This window comes from Saccopteryx bilineata, chromosome 4 (assembly GCF_036850765.1).
Source record: "Saccopteryx bilineata isolate mSacBil1 chromosome 4, mSacBil1_pri_phased_curated, whole genome shotgun sequence".
Taxonomy (NCBI): Eukaryota; Metazoa; Chordata; class Mammalia; order Chiroptera; family Emballonuridae; genus Saccopteryx; species Saccopteryx bilineata.
In genome coordinates, this window is record NC_089493.1 from 143,287,496 (window position 1) to 143,315,170 (window position 27,675).

A 27,675-nucleotide genomic window follows, 5' to 3' on the forward strand; every position below is an offset into this window, starting at 1 on the left:
TCTGGCTCCATCCCCATGCGTGGCTTTTGCAAGGTGCTGGGGTGGCCCGAGATTCCGCTTAGGCCACACAAAGGTCCCTGACTCTGCCCCTCTCTGCGATAACACGGGTGCGCACTGCCAAGGCACTCGGAGGAATCTCTCGCTCACTATCTGCGCGCGCAGACCAGGATATGAGGCCGGCCGCGTTTCCCTCTGAGTGAATCCCCTACCAGCATGGAAAAGTGCTACCATTGGAATTAGTTCTCGCTCCCTCCCGTGTGTGGCTTTCCCATGGCGCTGGGGCTGCCCAGAGATTCCGCTTTTAATCCACAGAAAGGCCTCTGACTCTGCCTCTCTGTGGGGTAACACGGACACCCACTCCCGGGGCTTAGGAAGAAATCTCTCGCCCACTATCTGTGCGCGCTGACCAGGAGATCGGGTAAAATGGCTGCCCCGCTTGTCTTTCTTTGTTTGGGTTTGGCGCGAGTGTTAGCTTGTATTGCCCGGGTTGCCACAGGATCAGTTTTTCCTCGGCTTGGATCTCCGAGCCACAGCCTGTTTTGGCCATTTGTGCCACAGCCTGTATCTATTCACCCCCTTTGTCCGCCTCAGTTTCTATATTCACGGATCCCAGAGAAAGCCGCCCTGTTTAGGTTAGTGAGGAAGGTGGAGCATTTCTTACTCCCTATTTCCTTCGGGGTTTGGTTATATATTTAGCCAATTTTTTGCTCAACCATACCTTTGGTGTATTGCAAAACATCTGGAGGCTCCAAGGATAGGTTTTTCTATTTCTGGTTGAAGATCTTGTTGAGTTTTGGGGGAGATTTATTGGTATCGCTTCCTACCCTGCTGTTACTCTGATGTCATCTCTATACCAGCAAATTTTATCAAACATTCAAAGAAGACTTGGTTCCTATTCTACTGAAAGTTTTCCAAAAAATTGAAGAAGAAGAAATACTTTCAAACACATTTTATGAGGCCAACATAACCCTCATACCAAAACCAGGCAAGGATGGCACAAAAAAAGAAAACTACAGACCAATATCTCTAATGAATACAGATGCTAAAATACTAAACAAAATACTAGAAAATCGAATACAACAAAATATTAAAAAGAGAATACATCATGATCAAGTGGGATTCATCCCAGAATCTCAAGGATGGTTCAACATCGTAAAACGGTTAACGTAATACACCATATCAACAAAACAAAGAACAAAAACCACATGATCTTATCAATAGACGCAGAAAAGGCTTTTGATAAAATACAACACAACTTTATGTTTAAGACTCTCAACAAAATGGGTATAGAAGGAAAATATCTCAACATGATAAAGGCCATATATGATAAACCATCAGCTAACATCATATTAAATGGCACTAAACTGAAGGCTTTCCCCCTTAAATCAGGAACAAGACAGGGTGGTCCACTCTCTCCACTCTTATTTAATGTGGTACTAGAGGTTCTAGCCAGAGCAATCAGACAAGACAAAGAAATAAAAGGCATCCATATCAGAAAAGAAGAAGTAAAGGTATCACTTTTTGCAGATGATATGATCCTATACATCAAAAACCCCAAAGACTCCACAAAAAGACTACTAGAAACAATAAGCCAATACAGTAAGGTTGCAGGATACAAAATTAACATACAGAAGTCAATAGCTTTTCTATATGCCAACAATGAAACAATTGAGAATGAACTCAAAAGAATAATCCCCTTCATAATTGCAACAAAAAAAATAAAATACTTAGGAATAAACATAACAAAGAATGTAAAGGACTTATATAACAATAACTACAAACCATTGTTAAGGGAAATAGAAAAAGATATAATGAGATGGAAGAATATACCTTGTTCTTGGTTTGGAAGAATAAATATAATCAAGATGGCCATATTACCCAAAGCAATATACAAATTTAATGCAATTCCCATCAAAATTCCAATGACATTTTTTAAAGAAATGGAGCAAAAAATCATCAGGTTTATATGGAACTATAAAAAACCCCGAATAGCCAAAGCAATCCTAAAGAAAAAGAATGAAGCTGGGGGCATTACAATACCTGACTTTAAACTATATTATAGGTCCACAACAATCAAAACAGCATAGTATTGGCAGAAAAATAGACACTCAGACCAATGGAACAGAATAGAAAACCCAGAAATAAAACCACATATATATAGTCAAATAATTTTTGATAAAGGGGCCAACAACACACAATGGAGAAAAGAAAGCCTCTTCAATAAATGGTGCTGGGAAAACTAGAAAGCCACATGCAAAAGAATGATATTGGACTACAGTCTATCCCCCGTACTAAAATTAACTCAAAATGGATCAAAGATCTAAACATAAGACCTGAAACAATTAAGTACATAGAAGAAGACATAGGTACTAAACTCATGGACCTGGGTTTTAAAGAGCATTTTATGAATTTGACTCCAATGGCAAGAGAAGTGAAGGCAAAATTTAATGAATGGGACTACATCAGACTAAGAAGTTTTTGCTCAGCAAGAAAAACTGATAACAAAATAAACAGAAAGCCAACTAAATGGGAAATGATATTTTCAAACAACAGCTCAGATAAGCCTAATATCCAAAATATACAAAGAACTCATAAAACTCAACAACAAACAAACAATCCAATAAAAAAATGGGAAGAGGACATGAACAGACACTTCTCCCAGGAAGATATACAAATGGCCAACAGATATATGAAAAGATGATCATCTTCGTTAGTTATTAGAGAAATGCAAATCAAAACTGCAATGAGATACCACCTCACACCTGTTCGATTAGCTATTATTAGCAAGACAGGTAATAGCAAATGTTGGAGAGGCTGTGGAGAAAAAGGAACCTTCATACACTGTTGGTGGGAATGTAAAGTAGTACAACCATTATGGAAGAAAGTATGATGGTTCCTAAAAAAACTGAAAATAGAATTACCTTATGACCCAGCAATCCCTCTACTGGGTATATACCCCAAAACCTCAGAAACATTGGTTCGTAAAGACACATGCAGCCCCATGTTCATTGCAGCATTGTTCACAGTGGCCAGGACATGGAAACAACCAAAAAGCCCATCAATAGATGACTGGATAAAGAAGATGTGACACATATACACTATGGAATACTACTCAGCCATAAGAAATGATGACTTCGGATCATTTACGGCAAAATGGTGGGATCTTGATAACATGATACGAAGTGAAATAAGTAAATCAGAAAAAAACCAGGAACTGCATTATTCCATACGTAGGTGGGACATAAAAGTGAGACTAAAAAACATTGATAAGAGTGTGGTGGTTACGGGGGGAGGGGGAACAGGGAGAGTGAAAGGGGAGGGGGAGGGGCACAAAGAAAACTAGATAGAAGGTGACAGAGGACAATCTAACTTTGGATGATGGGTATGCAACATAAGTGAACGACAAGATAACCTGGAATTGTTATCTTTGAATATATGTATCCTGATTTATTGATGTCGCCTCATTAAAAATAAAAGTATTTAAAAAAATCCAGCAATTTAACTCTTGCTTCAGGCTTTGCCCTCTAGATTATTCTTAATAAATATGACAGTCATAGTTTTAATCATTTGACCATGCAGAAGAGAGCAGAAAGTGTTAGAGCTCTCCCACTGATTGGACAATGAGATCCTACCAATATTTATACCTTTTCAAATGCAGAAATATTAGTTACATCCAAATAACAGTTTTTCAAGAAGTACAATTTATTTTCATATGGCACAGAAATACTTTTGGAATCTGGAGGTCTTTCATGACCCGTTTGTTCAGATAACACTTCCAAGGTTAGATTCACTTTAACAGTTATGCACATTTATGCAAGTCTGTATATGGCTGAGGAAAACTAGGTTGATATTCTTATGAAAGTTTTCAGTTAACCCTTCAGATCAGTTTTTGAATGAACTTTATGATGCATAATGATCTCTGTTCCTCTGCATTTGTAGGTAAAAAAAAATCATCTCTAATTCTGAGATAACTTTTTGAAAAAGGGTAAAATTTATCCTCTTTTGTGTGTGTGTGTGTGTGTGTGTGTGTCAGAGACAGAGACAGAAAGATGGACAATAGGGACAGACAGACATGTAAGGAGAGATGAGAAGCATCAATTCTTTGTTGTGGCTCTTTGTTGCAGCTCTTTAGTTATTCACCAATTACTTTCTCATATGCGCCTTAACTGGGGGGGCTACAACAGAGCAAGTGACCCCTTGCTCAAGCCAGAGACCTTGGGCTCACTCTTGGTGAGCCCAAGCCCAAGCCGGATGACCTGTGCTCAAGCCAGTGACCTCAGAGTTCAGAACCTTGGTCCTCTGCGTCCCAGTCCAACCCTCTTATCCACTGCACCACTGCATAGTCAGGCAAATTCATCCTCTTTGAGTGTATAGTTCTGTGAGTTTTGTCAATCTCATTCATGTTTGAAGCTACAATTACCAGTTTCATCACTCCATCATGTCACTTTGTAGCCAACTGCTCCCATCAACCTCAGACCCTGGCAACAACTGATCTGCTTTCGGTCTCAGTGTGTTTGCCTTTCCTAGAATGTCATGTAAATGGAACCAGACAGTACATATAGTCGTTTGAACATGATATTTTTGTTTAGCATAATTTAAGATTCATGTCACCTAGAGGCTCAGTATGGCACTGCTTTTAATGCTGAGTTAGTATTCTATTCTATGAATATATCACTATTTGTTTATCCATTTATGAGTTGAAGGATTGAATTATTTTCAGTTACTGACTTTGATTGGTTTTTTAAAAGATTTTTAAATTGATTTTACAGGTTTGGGGGGAGAATGACAAGCATCAACCCATAGTTGCTTCACCCTAGTTGTTTATTGATTGCTTTTCATATGTTCCTTGACCAGGCAAGCCCAGGGTTTCAAACAAGCAACATCAGCATTCCAGGTCAATGCTTTATCCATTGCACCACCACAGGTCAGGCAGCGGTTACTGACTTTTACAAAGATGCTATTACACTTCCCCCCAAGTATTCCTCTTTTCCATCCCAGACCTATTACCCAAGTAACCACTGATCTGCTTTCTGTCTCTATAGATTAGATTAATATAAGTGAACCACACCGCTGCACTATTTTTATGTATGGCCTTTTCTAATCAGCATATTACATATTTTGAAATTCTTCTCCATTATTGTATTTAGCAACAGTTGATCCTTTTTACTGTCAAGTTGAAGTCTATTGTATGGACCTACAATTTATTTATACATTTATGTATTCTTTGAGTTTTATGTATTAATTTTTAGAAAAAGTGAAAATGTTGTTATACATTATTGGTCAACTCTTGTATGTGCCCTCACTTAGCTTTGAATCCACAACCTGTGCAGGTTGGGATGATCAACTGAGCTACTGGGCCAGGGTATGTTTATTCATTTATTTGATGAATATTTGGGCTGCTTCCAGCTTTGGCACTTATAAACAAGCTGCTATGAACTGAGATAATATTTTTAATGTCTGTTTTAAATCGTTTATTGAATAGATTATATTTAATAGATACATAATTGTCTATAAAATATACTTTTAAAATTAATAATTTGGCCGTGGCCAGTTGCTCAGTGGATAGAGCATCAGCCTGGTGTATGGAGTTCCCAGGTTTAATTCCCTGTCAGGGCACACAGGAGAAGTGACCATCTGCTTCTCCCTTCCCTCCCTCTGCCCCTTATCCCGTTTTTCTCTCCCTCTTCCCCTCCCACAGCCAGTGGCTCGATTGGTTTGAACATATCCCTGGGCATTGAGGATAGCTCCGTTGGAACACATCAGCCTCAGGAACTAATCAGTACTCGAGTATCCCCCTGGATGTGGTTGGCCACGTGAATCCCCGTCGGGGAGCATGCAGGAATCTGCCTCACTATCTCCCTTCTTCTCAGCTAAAAAAACCAAAAAAAAAAAAAAAAACCCCAAAAAACAAGTAAATAATAAAGTACATGATTTGATGTTTTTCAACAAATTCATACTCCCTGATAACACAATAACAAGATACAGAATATTGGTTTCACTGAAGAGATTGTTTCGGGGTCCTTTCCTGTCACTGTCTCCCACTCCCCCTTTCCTAACAAGCACTGATTTGCTTTTAATCATTCTAGAATAAAATTGTAATTTCTAGAGTTTTGTAGAGTTGAGATCATACAGTAACATGATTTTAAAGTCTTGCTTTTATTTTAAGTCAGTATATGGGTGTATAGTAGTATCCCATTGGTTTTTGGAATTTGCATTTTCCTGAGGCTAATGATGATCAGCATCATTTTTTTGTATGTGAGACAGAGTCAGAGAGAAAGATAAAGAAGGACAGATAGGGACATAGAGACAGGAAGGGAGAGAGATGACAAGTATCAGTTTTTCTTTGTGGCTCCTTTTCTTTTTCATTGATTGCTTTCTCATATTACCTTGACTGGGGGGCTACAGCAGAGTAAGTGACCCCTTTCTCAAGCCAGTGACCCTGTGCTCAGGCCGAATGAGCCTGCGCTCAAGCTGGTGGCCTTGGGGTTTTGAACCTGGATCTTCTGCATCCCAGTCCCACACTCTATCCTCTGCACTACTGCCTGATCAGGCATGAACGGCATCTTTTCATGTGTTTATTGTCCTTTCACATATATTTCATTGAAGTGTCTGTTCAAATGTCACCCAATCGGTTTTTTGGAATTTGTTTATATATATTATTGACTGATTTTAGACTGAAAGAGAGAAAGAGAAACACTCAGTTCATTTTTTACTTATTTGTGTGTTCATTTGCTTCCTGTATGTGCCTTGACCAGGATGCCATATGCAACCTTGGGAGTTCCAGAGGATGCGCTGACTGAGCAAACCATCTAGGACTTGACACATTCTGAATTAGGTTGTTTCTCTTATACATTTTTTGTTGCGTTCTAGGAGTTCTTTATATAATCTACATACCTAACTTTTGCCAGAATAGTTTTTCCAATTAAATGTATTCATACCGTGTTCTAGTCACATTTCTCTTTGCAATTCCTTAAATAGGCTAAGGCCTTATGTGTCGTTGGTCCCTTTAAATTCTTTTTGTTGCCTGGAATGCTGTATTTAATTGGATAATACATCCTTAAATTTAGGGGATTACTCCTCTCCTGAAGCTGACACACTCAGGATGACAAACCAAATTTCTGAGCCTGGCCGACTAAGAGGATGATTTCATTAATGTAGTCACGAATCTCTTCTTACCCAAAGCAAATCTCCGAGTGTGGTCCCCTCTAGCGGATCCTCTTATAAAGACCGAACTGAAAACAAGGACACTGAGTCCCGCCTACCTCCCAAAAGAACTTGAATTTTAACCTAGAGACCTGTAGAAGTCATCCTGGCCAATATTCACGCAGGCATGAAGTGCGGACTTCTCGCCGAATCCCAACAAAGGTTAGGGTCAAGGCTAACACTTGCATCCAGACCTCAGCTTCCGATCCACGAATGCTTTCAGCTCCGCTCATGGAAGTGTCTGAGGGAGCCTCGGCTCTCCTTTGCGTCCCCTGACGGACCTCAAGCTAAGGATGAGGTATCTGCGGAAGACGGGCTGGCGGGACTGAGGTCCGGAACCTTCCCTCGCGGGGATCCGGAAAGTAGGTGCGGACTGAGGGACAGGGCGCCGTTGTGACCGAGCTTCCGGAAGTTGAAGTCTTTGTTTCCGAGGGGAAGGTCTTTCTGGTAGGCAAGGGTGAGAGGCGGTGACTCCTACCATCGCTAGAGCCGCGGAGCCAGGCCGGAAGGAGGAGTGCTGGAGGTGGGTGAGCGGAGGAGCAATGTAGCGCTTCTGTAACCGGGGTGTTAGGGATGACGACTGGCATTCCCTCCGCTCTTGTTTATCCAGCGCCTCCCGAGGCCAGGCCCTGGGAGGGCAGCACGGAAGCCTCCCCTAGGACTGTACGCTCATGTCACGTTGTGATAGGGGCTAAGGAGCCCGTGTAATAGGGACCGCCCCCGGGGCCCTGGGTGCTCTGGTAAATGGACTCATATAGCAGCGAGTTGGAGGGAGGCAAGAATCGAGTCAGGATAACTACCTGCCCGAAAGGACAGAGTGTGGGAGAAAGTTGGGTGACTTGAACCCGGGAAGCCCATGGCGGCCACAGCCGGAAGAGCGGGGTCAGGCAGAGGTGTGCTTTGCAGCAGAAGAGGAGGAAGGCCCAGGTCCTGGAATCTGGAACGCTTTAACGTAAAGTGGGGGCTCATAACAAGAGCGGCCCAAGGGCAAGATTTGCTTTGCATTTTGAAAGGATCACTTTGCCGGGTAGAGGTTGGATGATCCGAGGGCAGGGATTGTGAGGCGACCATTCCTAGGAGGCCACAGCTGTAGATGAGAGACGGTGGTCTAGGTGGGTGCCAGTGGGTATAGGGGAGAAGTGGACTGGATAAAATGGTATTTAAGAGGCAGAATTGACAAGACTGTATGGATTTAATGAAATGATTCTAAGTTTCTGGCCTGAGTGAATTATATAAAACAAAGCCAGACAATTTTGATATGTTCTAAGGGTCCCTTTCCCCCAATGTGAAAACTAAAAGCACAAAAAGTTTTTTTTTCCTCCATGATTATATGTACTCAATATATTTTGTGTGGTCCCTGAAGAAAACTTGGAACATACACGCATTTTTTGTAGAGGACAGTAAAAGATTGAGTATAATCCGACTACCCAAGATGGCCATATTTTGGGTGTTTCCTTCACATTTTTCTTTTTGCCTGTATCTTTTGGGTATATATTTTGAGTATATTCGTTATATCTTTCAGTATCTGTTTTTTCTCCATTGAACACTATTATGAGCATAAGATTGAACTCGTATATGCCAGTTCATTATTTATAGATTTTTTTTCCAAGTTGTAACATAAATGTCAGATGTTTTTCCACCAAGTCTGGTATAACTTTTTTGTATACTCTATTTTCACTGGTGTGTTTTTTTGTTGACTGTGTATCTTTTTTTAAAAACCACACAATTTATGCCACATTTTATGTTTTCTTTTCCAATCAGATATTTTACACTTGATTTTAGCCAAAAGGCCGAGAAGCAATCAATCATAATTTAATGTTATTTCTTGCTGTTTTGACACATCTTTACTTTAATAGACTACAGTTGTTTTTTCTTCAAGACTTTATTAATACTTTTTTATAAAAGAGAAGGATAGAGGGAGAAGGAAGGGGGAGGAGCAGAAAGCATCAGCTCCTGTATGTGCCTGGACCAGGCAAGCCCAGGCTTTTGAATTGGCAACCACAGTGTTCTAGGTTGATGCTTTATCCACTGTGCCAGCACAGTTCTGGCATTTAATAGACTACAGTTTTCAATGGTTGTTTAGTCACAGACTGTCCCCTGTTATTAGATAATAGTTTTTCAGTATTTTTCTGTTAGAATAAGGATATCTTATTACATAAATTCTCAGTTTCTAATTGATTCCTGAGAAAGAGTTCTAGAAATGGAACCATCAAAATAGATTATATGAACCTATCAAATTGCTTCACTCAAATCTTATTAAGACGATTGAAATTTTTTTGGAATTCAAACTTTTTCAGTGCTTTGTTTTTCCATCCAAGGTTATAGTTATAGTTCTCTAGTTATTTGAGTTGTCTCTTATGCTTCCTTTAAGTCTAATATTATTGATTCTTTAATAGTCTGCCCTCTGCTAAAATCCATGTGTGAAATACTGATCGTTGGGTCATGCTATAACTTTTGTATAAAGTTATTTTCTTCCTTAATATGTGTGTGTATGTTATGCTAAAATACAAGTAAAATGATGAGCTCAAAGGTTAAAAAGGATGAGTGGAAGTGCGGATTCCTTAATACCATAGATAAACTGTGGTCTGTAGAATTCCTGGTGTTCTGCTCCCTGTTGTCCACAGGGTAAGCTGCTCCTCACAGATGTATCTGAGCTCGCCTCATCTGTACAACCGGGGATCAGGCAGCAACCTTGATCCTTCCCCAAGGAGAGGAAGCTACAAAAAGCTCAGCAGTGTTAGGAAGATAATATCTCATGAAGCTGCCAAATGTGCTTTGAGGATAAATTTTTCTAGATAACATTTCTGTCGTGCCAGTATTAAAGTTATTTTCATTTATTTGTTAACAAGGATATTTTGTTATAAACTGTAGTGTTAACTTAATCAAAAGAAGTGTTTTGGTTTTTTTGGTTGTATGCCTTAGAATCCTGCTTACCTATGAAATGCAGTCAACACATCAGCTGGACCTCTTTCCAGGATGCAGGGTGACTCTTCTGTTATTTAAAGATGTGAAAAATGCTGGAGAATTGAGAAAAAAGGCCATGGAAGGTTCTATTGATGGTTCACTAATAAACCCTACAATGGTAAGTACTATTGATAAGAGATTCGAGACATTTCAGAACATGTTAGTTTTTCATGAGGTTATTTTTCACAAGGTTTGCCTAAAATCGTCACCTTCAAGTACAAAGTTTCTGTCCAAGCTGTGGAGTGGAGTCAGATTTGGGCAGCCTTGAATTAAACTGAATAGAAGTTGAAGTGTCAGGCCCCTATGCTAGGAAATAGGAAAGGTAGTGGCCTGGCTTCAGAATGACAGGTGCCCATCTCTGCAAAGAAGGCATTGCATGGTGCCAAGAGCACACACTGTGGAGTCAGCTTACACAGACTTCATCTCCACTCTGTCGATTATTATGACTTTGCCCACATGGTAGCCGACCTTTATATAGTGTTTACTCTGTTCCCGGCATCGTCCTAAGGGCTTTAGATGTACTGATCACCTAAATCCATGGAGTGTGTGCTGATTACCTGCATCTGACAGATGAAACACTAAGGAATTTGCCCGAGTTCTCTTGTTGGTGAGTGTCAGAGCTGGCATTCATACCCAGAGATCCCTCGCCTTCATTTCCTTATCCACTGCTGATGAATAAGAATACAGATTTCATAGGGTAGGTTTAAGATTTTAAAAAAACATTGCAAGTATAAAATGTTTAGAATATAATCTTTCTGATAATATTATACCTTGATAAATGTTATATTTAAATTTTTAACTCTTTAAGAGTTTTTTGTTTTTGGTTTTTTATAAATAAATTTTTATTTTAATGGGGTGACATCAATAAATCAGGGTACATATATTCAAAGAAAACATATCCAGGTTATCTTGTCATTCAATTCTTTTGCATACCCATCATCTTTAAGAGTTTTGAAGCTTTAAAATTCTATGCTTTTTCTGAAACCCAGGTCCTTGCGATCAGTTTTGAAAGTATAGTTTATAGGAATTGTGATGAGGTAAAACAGCCCGACCACGGAGTTACCATCGGATGGGGCGTGCATCTGCAGAGTACCCCAGATTCTCTGTGTGTAATTCTCTTTGTTCTCTTCAATAGATCATCGATCCATTTCAGATACTTGTGGCAACAAACAAAGCAGTTCATCTGTACAAACTAGGAAAAATGAAGACGAGAACTCTACCTACTGAAATTATTTTCAACCTGTCCCCAAATAACAATGTAATTAATATGGATTTGACTCATTTTGCTTTTCTTGACCTTGTCATGATAAGGCGTGAGTTCTTTAGCGTTGAGTTGGTGGCTAAATTCCCGTAAGCCTATTGTTAATAACAAAACAGAATAATAGTTAAGAGGTTAGACAGAGAGTTAAAGTTTAGCACTGCCTTTTACTAGAAAAATAAGCTTTAGAGTCACTACACATATGATAAAAGTTTCACTAAGTTAGGTGTGGATAATTTTATGTACATAGGAACAGAAAGATTCCTCTAAATGATACTGAAATCAAACTGATAAAACAGTAGGTGTGGATATTTCTGTGCTGTCCTATGCATCCTTTAATCTCCCAGTACACTCTTTAAGGGTAGAATCCATATCTTTTCTGTATAACAGAAGCCTGCCTGGTACATAGAACAGCCCTTATCACATGCTTATTCACAAACTCAGTTCACAGGAAGTTTGTGGTTGAGATACTGTTAGTAATCAGTTATTGAGCTAAAGACATTCCTTATGTGGCACATGAAAATATAAATAAACTTTGCTGATAAAGTTTTAATATTTCTATTCTATTATTCACACCATTAGGTACAGATATCATCAAAAGAAAAATTTGGAAATGTGTAGTATGGTTTAAAATATAAATATTTGAAATAGTTATAAAATGCATGGTAATAGAATTCCTCAGGTCCTGGAGGAAAAAATTGCCAGATAGCTACTGTTTTGTTTTTTTATATCATTTGAAATAAACTAATTCAATAAACATCTATTGAGTTTGTTCCCATTCCACTTAGTGTCAGAAAGAGAAGAAACTCTATTTCTGAGATAGGCAGATGAACAAGATAGAAGTTCAGTTGATAATGATAAATGATTAATAGGAATAATAATTCACATCTCTGGGAACAGCGAAGAACAACTGATTCTGTAAGGAGGGTGCTGTGGGGAGTGACATTTGAACTGGACTTTGAAGAATGAGGACACTCCAGGCAGAGAACAAAGTGTGAGAGGCAGAGAAGTGTGAAATGATGATGGGATCTCCAAATAGTCCTGACTGGCTGGGACTCGGGAGTACATGGCTGAAGGTCCTCTGTGGCCAGAGGCAGGTGTTCTTTGTGCACCATGCTGGAAGTCTGAGCTTGATTCCATAGGAATGAGGTGCCGCTTAGAGCAGAGTGCTCTAGAGGGGGAACTGGTGGATGTTCGGAAGGAATCATAAGATATAAACGGTAGGCAGAGAGACCCTTAGGATATGAAAATAAGAACCCCAGCAGAGAAGACAGTAAACGGGAAGGTGCTTCTGAGAATAAAACTACTGATTTTTGTCTTTTTTTCCCTTAGATTTCAGAGGCTTTGAAAAAATTTGGTATCTCAGCAAATGACACCTCAATTCTGATTGTTTACATTGAAGATGGAAAAAAACAAATAGATCAAGTAAACCTAGTATCTCAAGTAGAGGGTCATCCAGTTTCTCTGAAAAGTCTTCCGGAAATAACAAATATTACAGAAGTCAAAAAGGTTTGTAAGGCCACATTTGTAGAGTGTGATAGATAAGGTCTAGTGGTAACGCTGATGCTGTTGCTCACAAATGCTGGTATTTTTTTGAACTTTTCGGAAAGATTAATGTAATAAAAATTATTTCATAAATAATATCACATACACAAAATTAGAAGATGCAGGCTTATGTGTAGGGTTGTGGGGATAAATGTTGACAGACATTTCGGATGTTGTCTTATAGAGTTATTTGTACACCTGAAACCTGTATGATTTTGTTAACCATTGTCACCTCAGTAAACATAAAAAAGGAAAAAACTTATTTGATAAAAAGCATTCTTTAATTAAGAAAGAATTGAGAATTAAATATCAGCTTACAGAGTACATTTGTAATATAAATAAATGAAGTATGAAGTTAATGTCTAGATGTATGCTTTTAAAACAGGTACAGATTTGATTTCTTTGTTTAGAGAGTTACCATCATAACTGCAATTTAAAGGGCACTTTTGGCCTAAGTGACTAATTGCCATCTACTGTGCATTATTTTCATCACATTTGTAATTTTATGCCATTATTCCAATAATTGAATGATATTAAATTTCACTTATGTATGTTTGTATAATAAAACTTAGTAGTGCATGGATAATTAGCATATTTTGTCTTTTATTTTTATAGATATATAAACTGTCTTCACAAGAAGAAAATATTGGGACATTATTGGATGGTGTCATTTGTAGAATGTCAACAAAAGATGTTTTGTGAAATGACAAATATTAAAATTTTTTAGCATTTATAAAATGATTTTTTTCTGATTATGAACTGTATATATGTTCATCATAGAAAAATTTACAACACAAAATGCCATAAAAAATGGAAAAAAACCTTCAAATCCTACCTGTTCATAGTTTTAAAGATAATCACTGTTAGTATTATTTGTTATTTTACTTCTAGTCTATTTCCATTAAATTATATTTTGCTTTATATAATTGGAATAGTAATTACAAACATTTACTAGATATCTAGACGGTGCTAGGTTTTTGCCTTACTGATTTTCTATGCACCAGCTTATATCCCTGCCCTTACTCTGTATACTCCAGCATCCCTCTTCCAAAGCCTCCTGTTATGTTTTACATGCAAGAATTAATTTCATTCTCATAACACATTAGGGGATAGATACTGTTATTACCCCCATTTTGTACACAGCCACTAAAATAACAGTAACTTGCTCAAGGTCTTACTGCTAGTATCAAATCATGTTTGCTGAATGGTTTGGATTTTTTTCTCCCTTTGTTTTCATTGTGTCAATCAAGGTAGACTAGGTTAGGGTTGAGCAAACCTTTTTATGAAGGACTGGGTGCAGGCTGTGTGGTCTGTTTTGCATTTACTCATCTCTAGCTGTTGTAGTTCAGAAGCATCTACTGACAGTACGTAAATGATGAGTGTCAGGAATGACCCAAGGGCCACGGTGTGTGAAGTTCTGGGGTGGATTAGGCTACAGTCCTGGACCATGAAGCTAACTTACTTCATGTGACAAAAGTTTGTCTTGCTCACTGTCCAGTGCCAGTGTGAATCAGTGGGAAGATTCATTGCTGTGACTCAGGACCCAGTCTCCTCAAGGCTTCTGTGCAATATGTGCTCCATTTTGTTTGGTTTTGGAGCTGGGAAGGCGACCGATGGGAGATTCTGTTTTCTACATTTTAGGAAAGAAGATAAAAATAGAGGCAGAGGGGAAGGAAATGATAGATATTCCTGAGCAGAGCCTGCCTGCAGACTTCACCTGCCCACAGGCTTTTTCATCTTCTCATGGTGGCCAGATGTCCTCTCCCCTGAGCCCTAAAGAGGGGGTTGTTGTGTTTTGCCTTTTTTTATTTTCTTGACTTTATCGGGGTGACGTTGGTTCACAAAACCATACAGGTTTGAAGTGTACAAGTCAATAAAACATCTCCACACTGCATCTGCACCATTGCCCAAGGCAAAGTCCTGTCCCCATTTATCCCAGCTGTGCCCATGTGCACCTGCCCCTACCCGTTTCCCTCCTGCTATCACCACACTATTGTCTATGTCTATTATTTAGATATCAGATTTTTGCTTGGTATCTTCATATTTCATCCAGCCCCCCCCCCCCAACCACCTTCCCTCTGACAGGTCTCAGCATGCCTCGGTTTCTATTTTGTTGGTAAGTTCATTAGATTGTTCATTCCACATATGCTGAGATTGTATGGTATTTGTTCTTCTCTGCCTGGCTTATTTCACTTAACATAATACTCTCCTGTCATGGAGACAATGAGTTACTTGGAGAACAGAGGAAATGCTCCAGGGGCGGTGAGCAGACTGAAGGACAGAAGTCCAGTCTCAACCTTACTCAGATATTTATTAGGTGGTATAAATAACTCAGTGAAACAGCAGGTTTTCAGGGGGTGATGTAAAGGACAAGCAACGTACTGGCTTCTAATCTTTGTTCTGAGAGCCTAAACATTTTCTATTAGTGAATCTCATCCTGCTGTTTCCAGCATACACTGCTTTCAAGTAGTATTTCATTGTTTAAACATACTACAGCCTTTTTATCCACTTACCTTACTGATGGGTACTTTGGCAGTTGTAAATAATGCTGCAGTAAACATAGGGGTGCATATGTTCTCTGGAATTAGTACTGCAGTTTTCTGCACATATATACCCAAAAGTGGGTTTGATGAATGAAAAAACAGTTCCATTTTTATTTTTTGAAGAAACTTCATAGTACTTTTTATAGTAGCTGCACCAGTCTACATTCCCACTAACAGCATGTGAGGATGTTTTTTGAATATCCTCCTCAGCACTTGTTTGTTGATTTACTGATGACAGCCATTCTGACAGGCATTAGATGCTATCTAATTGAGGTTTTAATTTGCATCTCTGATGATTACCGATGTTGAGCATTTTCTCATAGGCCAATTGGCCACCTGTATGTGCTCTTTGGAGAAGAATCTCTTCAGGTCCTTGGCCCATTAATTGAGTTGTTTGTCTTCTTACTGTTGACTTGTATGTCTATGTATTTTAGACACTAACCTGTTATCATGTATTATTGGCAAATATATTCTCCCATTCAGTGGGTTCCTTTTCTATTTTATTTATAGTTTCTTTTGCTGTGCAAGAGCTTTTTAGTCTGATGTAGTTCCATTTGTTTATTTTTTCCTGTTTTTCTTATCCAAGATATATTGGCAAAAATATTACGATGAGAAATATCTGAAATTTTACTGCATATGTTCTCTTCTTGGACCAAATTTAAATCTTAAATTCATTTTGAGTTTATTCTTGTGTAAGGTATGAGTTGGTAGTCAAGTTTCTTTTTTCTTTTTCATTTTGCATGTATCTGTTCAGTTATCCTAACACCATTGATTGAAGATACTTTCTTTACTCATTGTATGTTTTTGCCTCCTGTGTCAAATATTAATTGTCCATGAAGGCGTGGCTTTATTTCTGTGCTCTCTATTCTGTTCCAGTGATCTTTATGCCAGTTCTTGTGCCAATACCATGCTGTTTGGAACCCTAGGCCTTTTCATATAATTTAATAACAAGTAATATGATACCTCCAACTTTGTTCTTCTTAATATTGCTGAGACTATTTGGGATCTTTTGTGGTCTCATAAATTTTTTGGAATATTTGTTCTAGATTTGTGAGTTACGCCTTTGGAATTGATAATGGGAATTACGTTGAAGCTGCACATTGCTTTGTGTAGTATGGGCTTTACTATTTATTTTTGTTATTCATGAATACAGTATGTGCTTCCACTTATTTGTCTCTTCAGTTTGTTTCCTGAGCATCTTGTGATTTTCCAAGTACACGCCTTTTACCTCCTTGGTTAAATTTATTCCTAGGTACCTTATTTTTTGTTATTGTTGCGATTGCGATAATAAATGGAATTGTTTTCTTAGTTCTCTTTCTGATAGTTCATTATTGGTGTATAAAAATCCACCAATTTCTGAATATTAATTTTGTACTCTGTACTGTGCCAAATTTATTTATTATATCTACTTTTCTGGTAGAGTCTTTAGGATTTTCTGTGTATAATATAATGCCCTCTGGAAATGATGACAGTTTTACTTTCTCCTTTTCAGTAGGATGCCTTTTATTCCTCTTGTCTGATCACTGTGGCTAGGAGTTCCATGGCTATGCTGAATAAGATGGTGAATGTGGACATCCTTGTATTTTTTCTGATCTTAAGAGAATTGCTTAGTTTTTTTCCCCATTGAGTATGATGTTGGCTGCGGGTTTCTTATACATGTCCTTTATTGAGCTATGATTCCTCTAATCTCTCACTTTGCTGAGAATTTTTATCATAAGTGGATGCTGGATTTTACCAAATGCTTTTTCTGATTCTTTTGATATGAACATGTGATTTTTATCCTGTGTTTTGTCTATGTGATATATCATGTTTATTGATTTGCAAATATTGTACCAACCTTGAATCACCACAATAAATTGCACTTGATTATGATGTCTGAACTTTTTAATGTATTTCTGGATCCAGTTTGCTCTTATTTTGTTAAGAATTTTAGCATCTGCCTAACCAGGCAGTGGTGCAGTGATTAGAGCATGTCGGACTGGGATGCAGAAGACCCAGGTTCAAAATACTGAGGTCACTGCTTGAGTGCGCACTCATCTGGCTTGAGTGTGAGGTCGCTGTCTTGAGATGGATAATAGACATGACCCATGGTCACTGGCTTGAGGCCAAAGGTCACTGGCTTGAAGTCCAAGAGCACTGGCTTGAGCCCAGGGTCTCTGGCTTGAACAAGGAGTCACTCGCTCTGCCATAGCCCCCTGGTCAAGGCAGATATGAGAAAGCAATCAGTGAACAACTAAGGTGCTGCAACAAAGAATTGATGCTTCTAATCTTTCTCTTCCTGTCCGTCTGATCCTACCTACCCCTCTCTCTCTCTGTCTCTGTTAAAAAGGGGGGAAAAAAGAATTTTATCACTTACGTTCATCACACATATTATTGGCATATAATTTTCTATTTTGTAGTGTCTTTATCTGGTTTTGGAAATAGGAATATGCTGGCTTCCTAGACAGAGAAAGTCTTTTCTCCTTTTGAAATTTTTGGAATAGTTTGAAAAGGGTAAGTATTCGTTCTTTGAATGGTAAAATTTGCTTGTGAAGCCCTCTGCTGTAAGACTTTTGTTTCCTGGGGCTTTTTTGATTCCTGCTTTAGTTTTATAAGCTGTAATTGGTTTATTCAGATTTTCTGATTCTGTGTAATTCAATTTTGGAGGATTGTATGTTTCTAGGAATTTATTCATTTTGTTGGCATACAGTTGTTCCTAGTATTTTCTTACAATCCTTTGTGTTTCTGTGGTGTCAGTTTTTACTTCTATTTCATTTTTTATTTTCTTTATTTGGATCCTCTGTCTTTTTTTCCTGAGGAGTATAGTTAAAGTTTTGTCAATCTCATTTATCTCTTCAAAGGACTAGCTTTTTATTTTATTGATTTTTTTATATTATTTCTTTGTCTCTATGGCATTTATCTTCTTTCTTTATTTTTATTTATATATTTACTTTTGAGAGGGAAATAGAAAAGGAGATAGGGGGCGGGGTTAGAGGAGAAGCATTAACTTGCAATTGTTTCACTTTAGTTGTTTATTGATTGTTTCTCACGTGTGCCTTGACCAGGGGCTTAAGCCGAGCCAGTGACCCCTAGCTCACCAGCAACCTTGGGCTTCAAACCAGTGACTTTTGGGCTTCTCGCCAGTGACATTTAGTCTCTAGTCAACAACCTTGAAATGACAGCAATGATCCTGTGCTCAAGCTGGCAACCTGGGTCTCAGGCTGGCATGTCCATGCTCAAATTGGCAGCCTATGCTCAAGCCACTGAGGCCTTCCTATTGCTAGCAACCTCGGGATTGTGATCTTGGACCCTCAGTGTGCCAGCTGATGTTCAATCCACTGCAACACTATGGGTCAGGCTTTTTTTTGATTTTTATTATTTATTTCCTTCGACTTACCCAGGCGTTGTTGGTTATTCTTTTTCTAGTTCCTTTAGGTATAAATTTAGATTATATTTTGGAGATTTTTCTTCTTGACGTAGGCTTATAATGCTATGAACTTCCCTCTCAGGACTGCTTTTGCTCTATCCCATATATTTTGGGTGGTTGTGTGTTCATTTCAGTTTGTCTCCAGATGACTTTTGATTTCTTTTTTTATCTCATTGTTAACCCAATTATTGTTTAATAACATATTATTTCTTTTTTTTTAATAAATTTTTATTAATGTTAATGGGATGACATTAATAATTCAGGGTACATATATTCAAAGAAACATGTCTAGGTTATCTTCTCATTAAATTATGTTGCATACCCCTCGCCCAGAGTCAGATTGTCCTCTGTCACCCTCTATCTAGTTTTCTCTGTGCCCCTCCCCCTCCCCCTAAATCTCTCCCTCCCTCCCTCCTGCATCCTCCCTCCCTCCACCCCTGGTAACCACCACACTCTTGTCCATGTCTCTTAGTCTCGTTTTTATGTTCCACCAATGTATGGAATCATGTAGTTCTTGTTTTTTTCTGATTTACTTATTTCACTCCGTATAATGTTATCAAGATCCCACCATTTTGCTATAAATGATCTAATGTCATCATTTCTTATGGCTGAGTAGTATTCCATAGTGTATATGTGCCACATCTTCTTTATCCAATCTTCTATTGAAGGGCTTTTTGGTTGTTTCCATGTCTTGGCCACTGTGAACAGTGCTGCTATGAACATGGGGCTACATGTGTCTTTACGTATCAATGATTCTGAGGTTTTGGGGTATATACCCAGTAGAGGGATTGCTGGGTCATAAGGTAGTTCTATTTGCAGTTTTTGGAGGAACCACCATACTTTCCTCCATAGTGGTTGTACTACTTTACATTCCCACCAACAGTGTATGAGGGTTCCTTTTTCTCCACAGCCTCTCCAACATTTGTTATTACCCGTCTTGTTGATAATAGCTAATCTAACAGGGGTAAGGTGGTATCTCATTGTAGTCTTGATCTGCATTTCTCTAATAACTAATGAAGCTGATCATCTTTTCATATATCTGTTGGCCATTTGTATTTCTTCCTGGGAGAAGTGTCTGTTCATGTCCTCTTCCCATTTTTTATTGGATTATAACATATTATTTCATCACTGTGTGTTTGAATGTTTGTCATGTGTCTATTGTAATTGATATCTAGTTTTATACATGACATTGTGGTCAGAGAAGATGCTTGATATGATTTTTTATATTTTCTAATGCATATTTTATTGATTTTAGAGAGAAAAAGTGAAAGAGTAGGAGAGAGACAGTAACAATCTGTTTCTGTATGTGCCCTGACCAGGGATTGAACTGGCAGCTTCTACGCTTCAGGAAAATGCTCCAACCACCCGAGCTATGCGGCCAGGGCTTATTTCAATATTCTTGAATTAATTAAAACTTATTCTGTGTCCTTCCCTGGCCAGCTGGCTCAGTGGATAGAATGTTGACCTGATGTGTGGATGCCCCAGGTTCAATACCAGATCAGGGCACACATAAGAAGCGACCTTCTGCTTCTCTTCCCTTCCCTTTCCCCTTTCTCTCTCTTCCCCCCTTGGAGCCGGTGTCTCAATTGCATTGAGTGTTGGCCTCAGGCACTGAGGATGGCTCATTGATTTGAGCATCGCCTTGATACAGGGTTTGCTGGGTGGATCGTGGTGAGAGCACATGTGGGATTCTGTCTCTTTATCTCCCCTCCTCTCTCTTAAAAAAAAAAAAGGCTTATTTTGTGTCCTAGCATGTCATCTGTCTTTGAATATGCTTCATGTGCACTTGAAAAGAATGTATGTTCTGCTGCTTTGTTGTGAAATGTTCTGTAAAGATTAATTAAATCCATCTGATCTATTGCGTCATTTAAGGTCAATGTTGCATTGTTGATTTTTTTGTCTGGAAAATCTAGCTGTTGAATTCATTGGAGTGCTTAAACTCCCCTGTTATGACTCTAATGCTGTCTGTCTGTCACTTAATTTCCACTAAGATTTTCTTTGTATATTTAGATGCTCCTCTGTTGGGTTATGTATGTTTACAAGGGTTATATCCTCTTGTTGAATCAAGCCCTTTAGTATTATGTAGTGACCTTCCTTGTTCCTTGTTGCAACCTTTGTTTTGAAGTCTTATTTTGTAGGATACAAACATTGCTATGCCAGCTTTTATTTTTTTTCATTTGCATGGAATATTCTTTTGTATCACTTCACTTTCAGTCTGTGTATATCTTTTCTTCTTAGGTGGGTTTCTTGTAGACAGTATATACATGGGTCATGTTTTCTTATCCATTCAGCTACCCTGTGTCTTTTAATTGGATGATTTAATTCACTTGTATTAATGCTTATTATTATTTTTTGTATTTTTTCAAAGAGAGAAGCGGCGGTGGGAGGGGGAGGCAAACAGTCTCCCGCATGTCCCCGACCGGGATCAACCTGGCATACCCACCAGGGGGCAATGCTCGGCCTCTCTGGGTACTTGCTTTGCTGCAATCGGAGCCATTCTTACACCTGAAGCAGAGGCCATGGAGCCATCCTCAGCACCGGGGCTAACTCTGTTCCAGTGGAGCCTTGGCTGCAGGAGAGGAAGTGAGAGACAGAGAGGAAGTAGAGGGGGAAGGGTGGAGAAGCAGATAGGTGCTTCTCCAGTGTGCTCTGACCAGGAATCGAACCAGGAACATCCACACGCTGGGCTGATGCTCTAGCGCTGAGCCAACCAACCAGGGCCTAGTATGAATATTTATTATTAATATTTACTGCCACTTTCTTTATATATATGTTCCTCATTGTTGTTTGTTGTTATTCTTCTTCTTCTCCTCCTCCTTCTCTTTAATCTTTTTCCTCTTCTTCTTCATCTTCTTCCTTGTCCTCCTCCTCCTCCTGTTCTTCTGCTGTAAGCAGATCCTTTAACATTTCCTGCAGTACTACTTTGGTGGTAATGAACTACATTAGCTTTTTGGGGTTATTTGGTTTGGGAAGCTCCTCATTTGGCCTCCAATTTAAAATGATAGCCTTGTTGGAAAGAGTAGTCTTGGTTATAGGTACTTGAATTTCATCACATTGACTATTTTTGCCAATCCTTTCAGGTATGAAGAGTATGTTTCTGTTGCGAAATCAGCTGACAGACTTATGAGAGCACACTGTAGGTAACTAACTCTGTCCCTCTCGCTGCTTTTAAGATTCTCTTTGTCTTTATCCTTTGCCATTACAATTATGATGTATTTATTTTTATTTTTTGGGTGAGGAGCAGGGAGATAGTGAAGTTGACTCTTGCAATTGCCCCAAATGAAATTCATCCAGCAACCCTATCTGGAGCCGATGCTCAAGTACTGAGCTGTTTTTAGCATGTGAAGCTGATGTGCTCTGACCAACGGAACTATCCTCAGTGCCTTGGGCTATTCTCGCAGCTATTGAGCCACTGGCTGCCGGAAGGGAAGAAGGAGAGAAGCGGAAGAGAGAGAGGGGAAAAGCAGATCAAGTATGCCCTGACCAGGAATGGAACCTGGGACATCTATACACCAGGCCAACACTCTATCCATTGAGCCACTGACCAGAGCCTCTGAAGTGTCTTGATGTGGGTCCATTTATTCATCTTTATTTATTATTTTTTATTTATTTATTTTTCAGTGAGAGGAGGGTAGATAGATAGATGGACTCCCACATGTACCCTAACTGGGATCTACCGGCAACCCATGTCTGGGGCTGATGCTTGAACCAACCAAGCTATCCTCAGTGCCTGAGGCCAGTGCTCAGACCAACTGAGCTATTTCAGCACCCAGGGACAACACTCAAAGCAGTTGAACCACTGGCTGTGAGTGGGAAGAGAGAGAGAAAGGGGAGAGGGAAGGGAAGAAATGCAGATTGTCGCTTCTCGTGTGTGCCCTTACTGAGAATCGAACTTGGGATGTCTGGACTTGGACCAACACTCTATTCACTGAGCCAACAGCCAAGGCCTTTACATTCACGTTATTTGCAATTCTGTTTCCTGAATTTGTGTGACTTTTTCCTATACCAGGTCAAGGAAGTTTACAGTCATCATTTCTTCAAACAGGTTTTAATCCCCTCCTTATTCCTTCTTTTTCTGGTACTGCCATGGTGTGGATGTTATTACACTTGATGTTATAAAGATCCCGTTGACATTCTTTGGTGTTTTTCTTTCCTTTTTTTTTTTTTTTTTTTTTTTTTTGTGTGTGTGTGTGTTTGTGAGTGACAGAGACAGAGAGATGGACAGATAGGGACAGACAGACAGGAAGAGATAGATGAGAAACATCAATTCTTTGTTGGGGCACCTTAGTTGTTCATTGATTACTTTCTCATATGTGCCTTCATGGGGAGAGTTGCAAAGCAGACCAAATTAACCCTTGCTCAAGCCAGCGACCTTGGGCTCAAGCTGGTGAACCTTGCTCAAACCAGATAACTCCACGCTCAAGCCGGCGACCTCTGGGTTTTGAACCAGGGCCCTCTGTGTTCCAGTCCGATGCTATATCCATTGTGCCACCGCCTGGTCAGGCAGACTTTTTTTGTTTTAATTTTCTTTTCTTTTGGATGCTCTGCTAGGGTGCTTACTGTCATCTTGTCGATAAATAGCTGATTCGATTCTCTGCCTCATCTAACCTGCTACTGATTCTTTCTAGTATATTCTTTGTTTCAGATACTGTGTTCTTTATTTCTGACTGGCTCCTTTTTATGGTTTTTATGTCCTTTTTAAGATTTAGTGTTTCTTTGTTTAAGTTTCACTGAGATCACTTATTCTTCCCCTGAGGTCTTTGAGCATCCTTATAACTACTCTTTTAAGCCCTGCTTCTGATATTTTGATTACTTCTATATATTTTATTTAATTCTTTTCAGGATTTCTCTTGTTCTTTCATTTGGGGCATGTTTCTTTGTCTCCCCCCTTTTTTTTTCTGTGTATTAGGTAGACCAGCTATGGCTCCCAAACTTGTTATGATGGTTTTATGAAGTAGATGTCTTAGTGGACTCAGTGGTGCTATCTTCCAGATCACCTGAGCACGTTGTTTCAGGAATGATTCTTGTGGGTTTTGTGCACCATGCTGTTCTAATTTAGTCTTGAATGCTGTTGGTCATTTCTTGGAAGGAGCTAACCCTTTAGGCTGTCTTATTATAAGAATAAATCTCAATCACTGGGGAGAGACAAGATGGCACTCGAGTAGGCGGACGTACCAACATCTACCTCCCAGAACCAAAGTGGATTACAAACTAATTTTATAAACTATCATCTGGAAAAACCAACTTTGGACTAAACTAAGAGGACTCTTCAACCAAGGAACACTGAAGAAGCCATACTGAGAATGGTAGGAAAAGCGGAAACGCAGAGAAGGCTTCCCAGCACCCCGGAGTGAACGGCAGCAGGGAGAGACTCGCATGGTGGCAAGTGAGTTTAGCAGAGGGGAAAGGGTCCTAAGCCCCAGGAACAAAGCCCCAGCCTGCAGCCACAGAGCCCAGAAGAGGTGTAAGGACAGTATTTAGCTGGAAACAATTCAGGATACTGTTTGTGACAAAGAGTCTGATTTCTCAGACACAGGATCCTTCTTAAAGGGACCGCACAGAACATCTCTCTCACAACCACTCACCCAAGGTTCCTGGGGATGGGGAGAGAGGAGAAGACCAGAGTAACAGGAAGAGATGTAATCTAGGAGGCACAGGGAGAAACATTTTGGGAGATAGCCACCCTAACCCCTGGGACGAGTCACTCCCCAAAGCTGAAGTGAATATTTCCCCCGGAAACAGCAATACCAGCAAAGGGAAGCAGGAGAGCAGCCAAAAAAGCTCCCCCGCAGCATTCAGAGCAGAATCGCATAGAAGGAGGGAGCTTTTGGGTCTACAGTAGTGAGTCTTAGGGTCCGAGCTGCAACGCCCCCACCCACATGACTGAGGCCGTATCAGAGGGTGGGCAGCAGCGGGAGACAAAAGCACGGTTCTGCTGGCAGGGGCGGAAGCTGGGTGGCCACCACTGGGCTCAGGTGTGACCTCAATCTTGCCCAGCTGGGGGAAGGGGGCGTGCAAAAGCGGTCAAGCTCAGCTGCTGGCATCCTGTAATCCAGCCTGCGGGAGAAGGGCGGGAACCCTGGAAAGGGTGGAGACCAGCCCCTGAGAAAGGGCAGAGGAGCACAGCCTTGCCCGCCCGTGCAACCCAGGCTTGCGGTCTGACTTGGTAGCTGGCTTCTCCCACGGGGGTGGAGCCAAAAGCCCAGAAGAGGTGGAGTTCCACTACTGAGCTTAGCTTGGGCACGCAGCCCTGCGCGGTGGTAGAGCCAAGGCTAGCAGCCGTTCCTCGAGTGGGCTCCTCCTGCAAGGGCAGGGCAAAAGCCCGGAAACAGGGGGAGACCTGCAGCTGAGCAAAGGTGCTCGCCACTGACCTCAGGACCAAGCATAATGTCACACACCGGGGCAGGGCAAAGGCCAAGGCCACCAACGTTTGTGCACCCGAGCATATGATCACAGCCACTCCCATGAAGAGAAAATGTGGAGGCAGAGAAATACAACACAAATAAAACAAGAGAAATCCCCAGAAAAGGAACTAAGTGAATCAGATATAACCAAATTATCAGATGCAGAGTTTAAAATAATGATTGTTAGGATTCTCAAAGATATTAGAACACCATAGATGGCCATTACGAAAACCTAAATAAAGAGATAACAAATATTAAAAAGGACATTGAAATAATAAAAAAGAATCAGTCAGAAATGACAAATACAATATCTGAAATAATACAATGGAAGGAATTAAAAGCAGGATGGATGAAGCAGAGAATCGAATCAGTGAGTTAGAGGACACGATAAATAAAGGCACAGAAGCAGAGCAGAAGGAAGAAAAGAGACTCAAAAAGTCTGAGGAAACTCTTAAGAGAGCTCTGTGACAACATGAAGAGAAATAACATCCACATCATAGGGGTTCCTGAAGAAGAAGAGAAAGAACAAGGGATAGAGACTTTGTTCAAACATATGATAGTGGAAAACTTCCCGCAATTAAGGCAGGAAAACATTTTACATGTTCAGGAAGCACAGAGAACTCCATTAAGGAGAAACCCAAAGAAACCAACACCAAGACACATAATTAAAATACCAAAGCTAAATGATAAAGAGAAAATATTAAAAGCTGCTAGAGAGAAAAAGACTATCACCTACAAAGGAGCCCCCATAAAGATGACTTCTGCCTTCTCAACAGAAACACTTGAGGCCAGAAGGGAATGGCAAGAAATATTCAAAGTAATGCAGAACAAGAACCTACAACCAAGACTATTTTATCCAGCAAGGCTATCTTTTAAAATTGAAGGAGAAATAAAAAGCTTTACAGACAAAAAAAAAAACACAAAAAACTCAAAGAATTCACTGCAAACAAACCAAAGCTGCAAGAAATGCTAAGGGACCTGTTGTAAACAGATCAAAGGAAAAAAAGAATATAGCAAAAGAGGAATACAATTTTAAAGAAAAAAAATGGCAGTAAACAATTACATATCAGTAATAACCTTAAATGTTAGTGGATTAAATGATCCAATCAAGAGACATAGGGTAGCTGCATAGATAAGAAAACAGGATTCATACATATGCTGTCTACAAGAGACACACCTTAAATCAAAAGATGCACACAGACTGAAGATAAAAAGAAAAAATATTTCACGCAAATGGAAATTAAAAAAAAAGCTTGGGTAGCAATACTTATATCAGACAAAATGGACTTTAAAACAAAAACCATAATTAGAGATAAAGAAGGTCACTACATAATAATAAAGGGAGCAATCCAAAAGGAAGATATAACCATTATAAATATCTACATACCTAATATAGGAGCACCTAAATATATAAAGCAGACTTTGATGGACTTAAAAGGCGAGATCAACAGCAATACTATAATAGTAGGGGATTTCAATACCCCATTAACATCATTAGATAGATCCTCAGGAAAGAAAATTAACAAGGAAACAGCAGACTTAAAGGACATATTAGATCAACTCAATTTAATAGATATCTTCAGAACCTTTCACACTAAAACAGCAGAATATACATTCTTTTCAAGCGCTCATGGTACATTCCTAGAAAGACCACATGTTAGGGCACAAAAGCGGTCTCAACAAATTTAAGAAGATTGAAATCATATCGAGCACTTTCTCTGATCACAATGGTATTAAACTAGAAATCAACCACAATAGAAAAATTGAAAAGCATTCAAACACTTGGAAACTAAATAGCACGTTATTAAATAACGAATGGGTTAACATTGAGATCAAAGAACAAATTTAAAAATTCCTAGAAACAACCTATAATGAGCATACATCAACTCAAAATTTATGGGACACAGCAAAAGCAGTTCTGAGAGGGAAGTTTATAGCATTACGGGAATACCTCAAGAAGCTAGAAAAAGCTCAAATAAACAACTGAACCCTGCATCTAAAAGAACTAGAAAAAGAACAGCAAGTAAAGCCCAGAACTAGTAGAAGGAAGGAAATAATAAAGATCAGAGCAGAAATAAATGACATAGAGGCTAAAAAAACAATACAGAGGATCAATGAAACCAGGAGCTGGTTCTTTGAAAAGGTAAACAAGATCAATGAACCTTTAACGAGACTCACAAAGAAAAAAAGAGAGAGGACTCAAATAAATAAAATTAGAAACTAGAGTGGAGAAATAACAACTGACACAACAGAAATACAAAATATTATAAGAAAATACTAGAAGAACTGTACGCCAAAAAACTAGACAACCTGGATGAAATGGACAAATTCCTTGAATCATATAATCTTCCA

The 27,675-nt window shown here is 39.3% G+C and overlaps 1 protein-coding gene and 1 long non-coding RNA gene across 7 annotated transcripts; one reads left to right on the forward strand and one right to left on the reverse strand.

The window, feature by feature from the left end:
• The first annotated feature begins 7,585 nt into the window (after positions 1 to 7,585).
• Positions 7,586 to 22,020, forward strand: LOC136333243 (EKC/KEOPS complex subunit TPRKB). 6 transcript variants are annotated; one of them, XM_066272106.1, is made up of 5 exons: positions 7,586 to 7,726; positions 10,126 to 10,285; positions 11,303 to 11,425; positions 12,758 to 12,934; positions 13,586 to 13,708. In XM_066272106.1, the coding sequence occupies exons 2-5, from the start codon at positions 10,145 to 10,147 to the stop codon at positions 13,670 to 13,672; spliced, it is 528 nt and encodes a 175-aa protein (XP_066128203.1). In that variant the 5' UTR covers positions 7,586 to 7,726; positions 10,126 to 10,144; the 3' UTR covers positions 13,673 to 13,708. The 6 variants fall into 6 exon arrangements, with proteins under 6 accessions (XP_066128203.1, XP_066128204.1, XP_066128205.1 ...); XM_066272107.1 differs by having other exon boundaries at positions 7,620 to 7,730; XM_066272108.1 differs by lacking the exon at positions 7,586 to 7,726 and adding an exon at positions 7,737 to 7,943.
• On the reverse strand, positions 13,586 to 18,281 carry LOC136333246 (uncharacterized). The gene is made up of 2 exons (XR_010730999.1): positions 16,864 to 18,281; positions 13,586 to 16,826 (listed from the first exon to the last, which is right to left on the reverse strand). It is a non-coding gene; the product is annotated as an uncharacterized lncRNA (long non-coding RNA).
• Positions 22,021 to 27,675: the final 5,655 nt, after the last annotated feature.

Coding starts and splice junctions, on each gene's coding strand:
- LOC136333243 (XM_066272103.1), top strand. CDS start 8,060: ATGGCGGCCACAGCCGGAAGAGCGGGGTCAGGCAGAGGTGTGCTTTGC. Junction 8,131..10,125: donor AGAAGAGGAGGAAGGCCCAG/GTCCTGGAATCT, acceptor TGTATGCCTTAG/AATCCTGCTTACCTATGAAA. Junction 10,286..11,302: donor CACTAATAAACCCTACAATG/GTAAGTACTATT, acceptor TCTCTTCAATAG/ATCATCGATCCATTTCAGAT.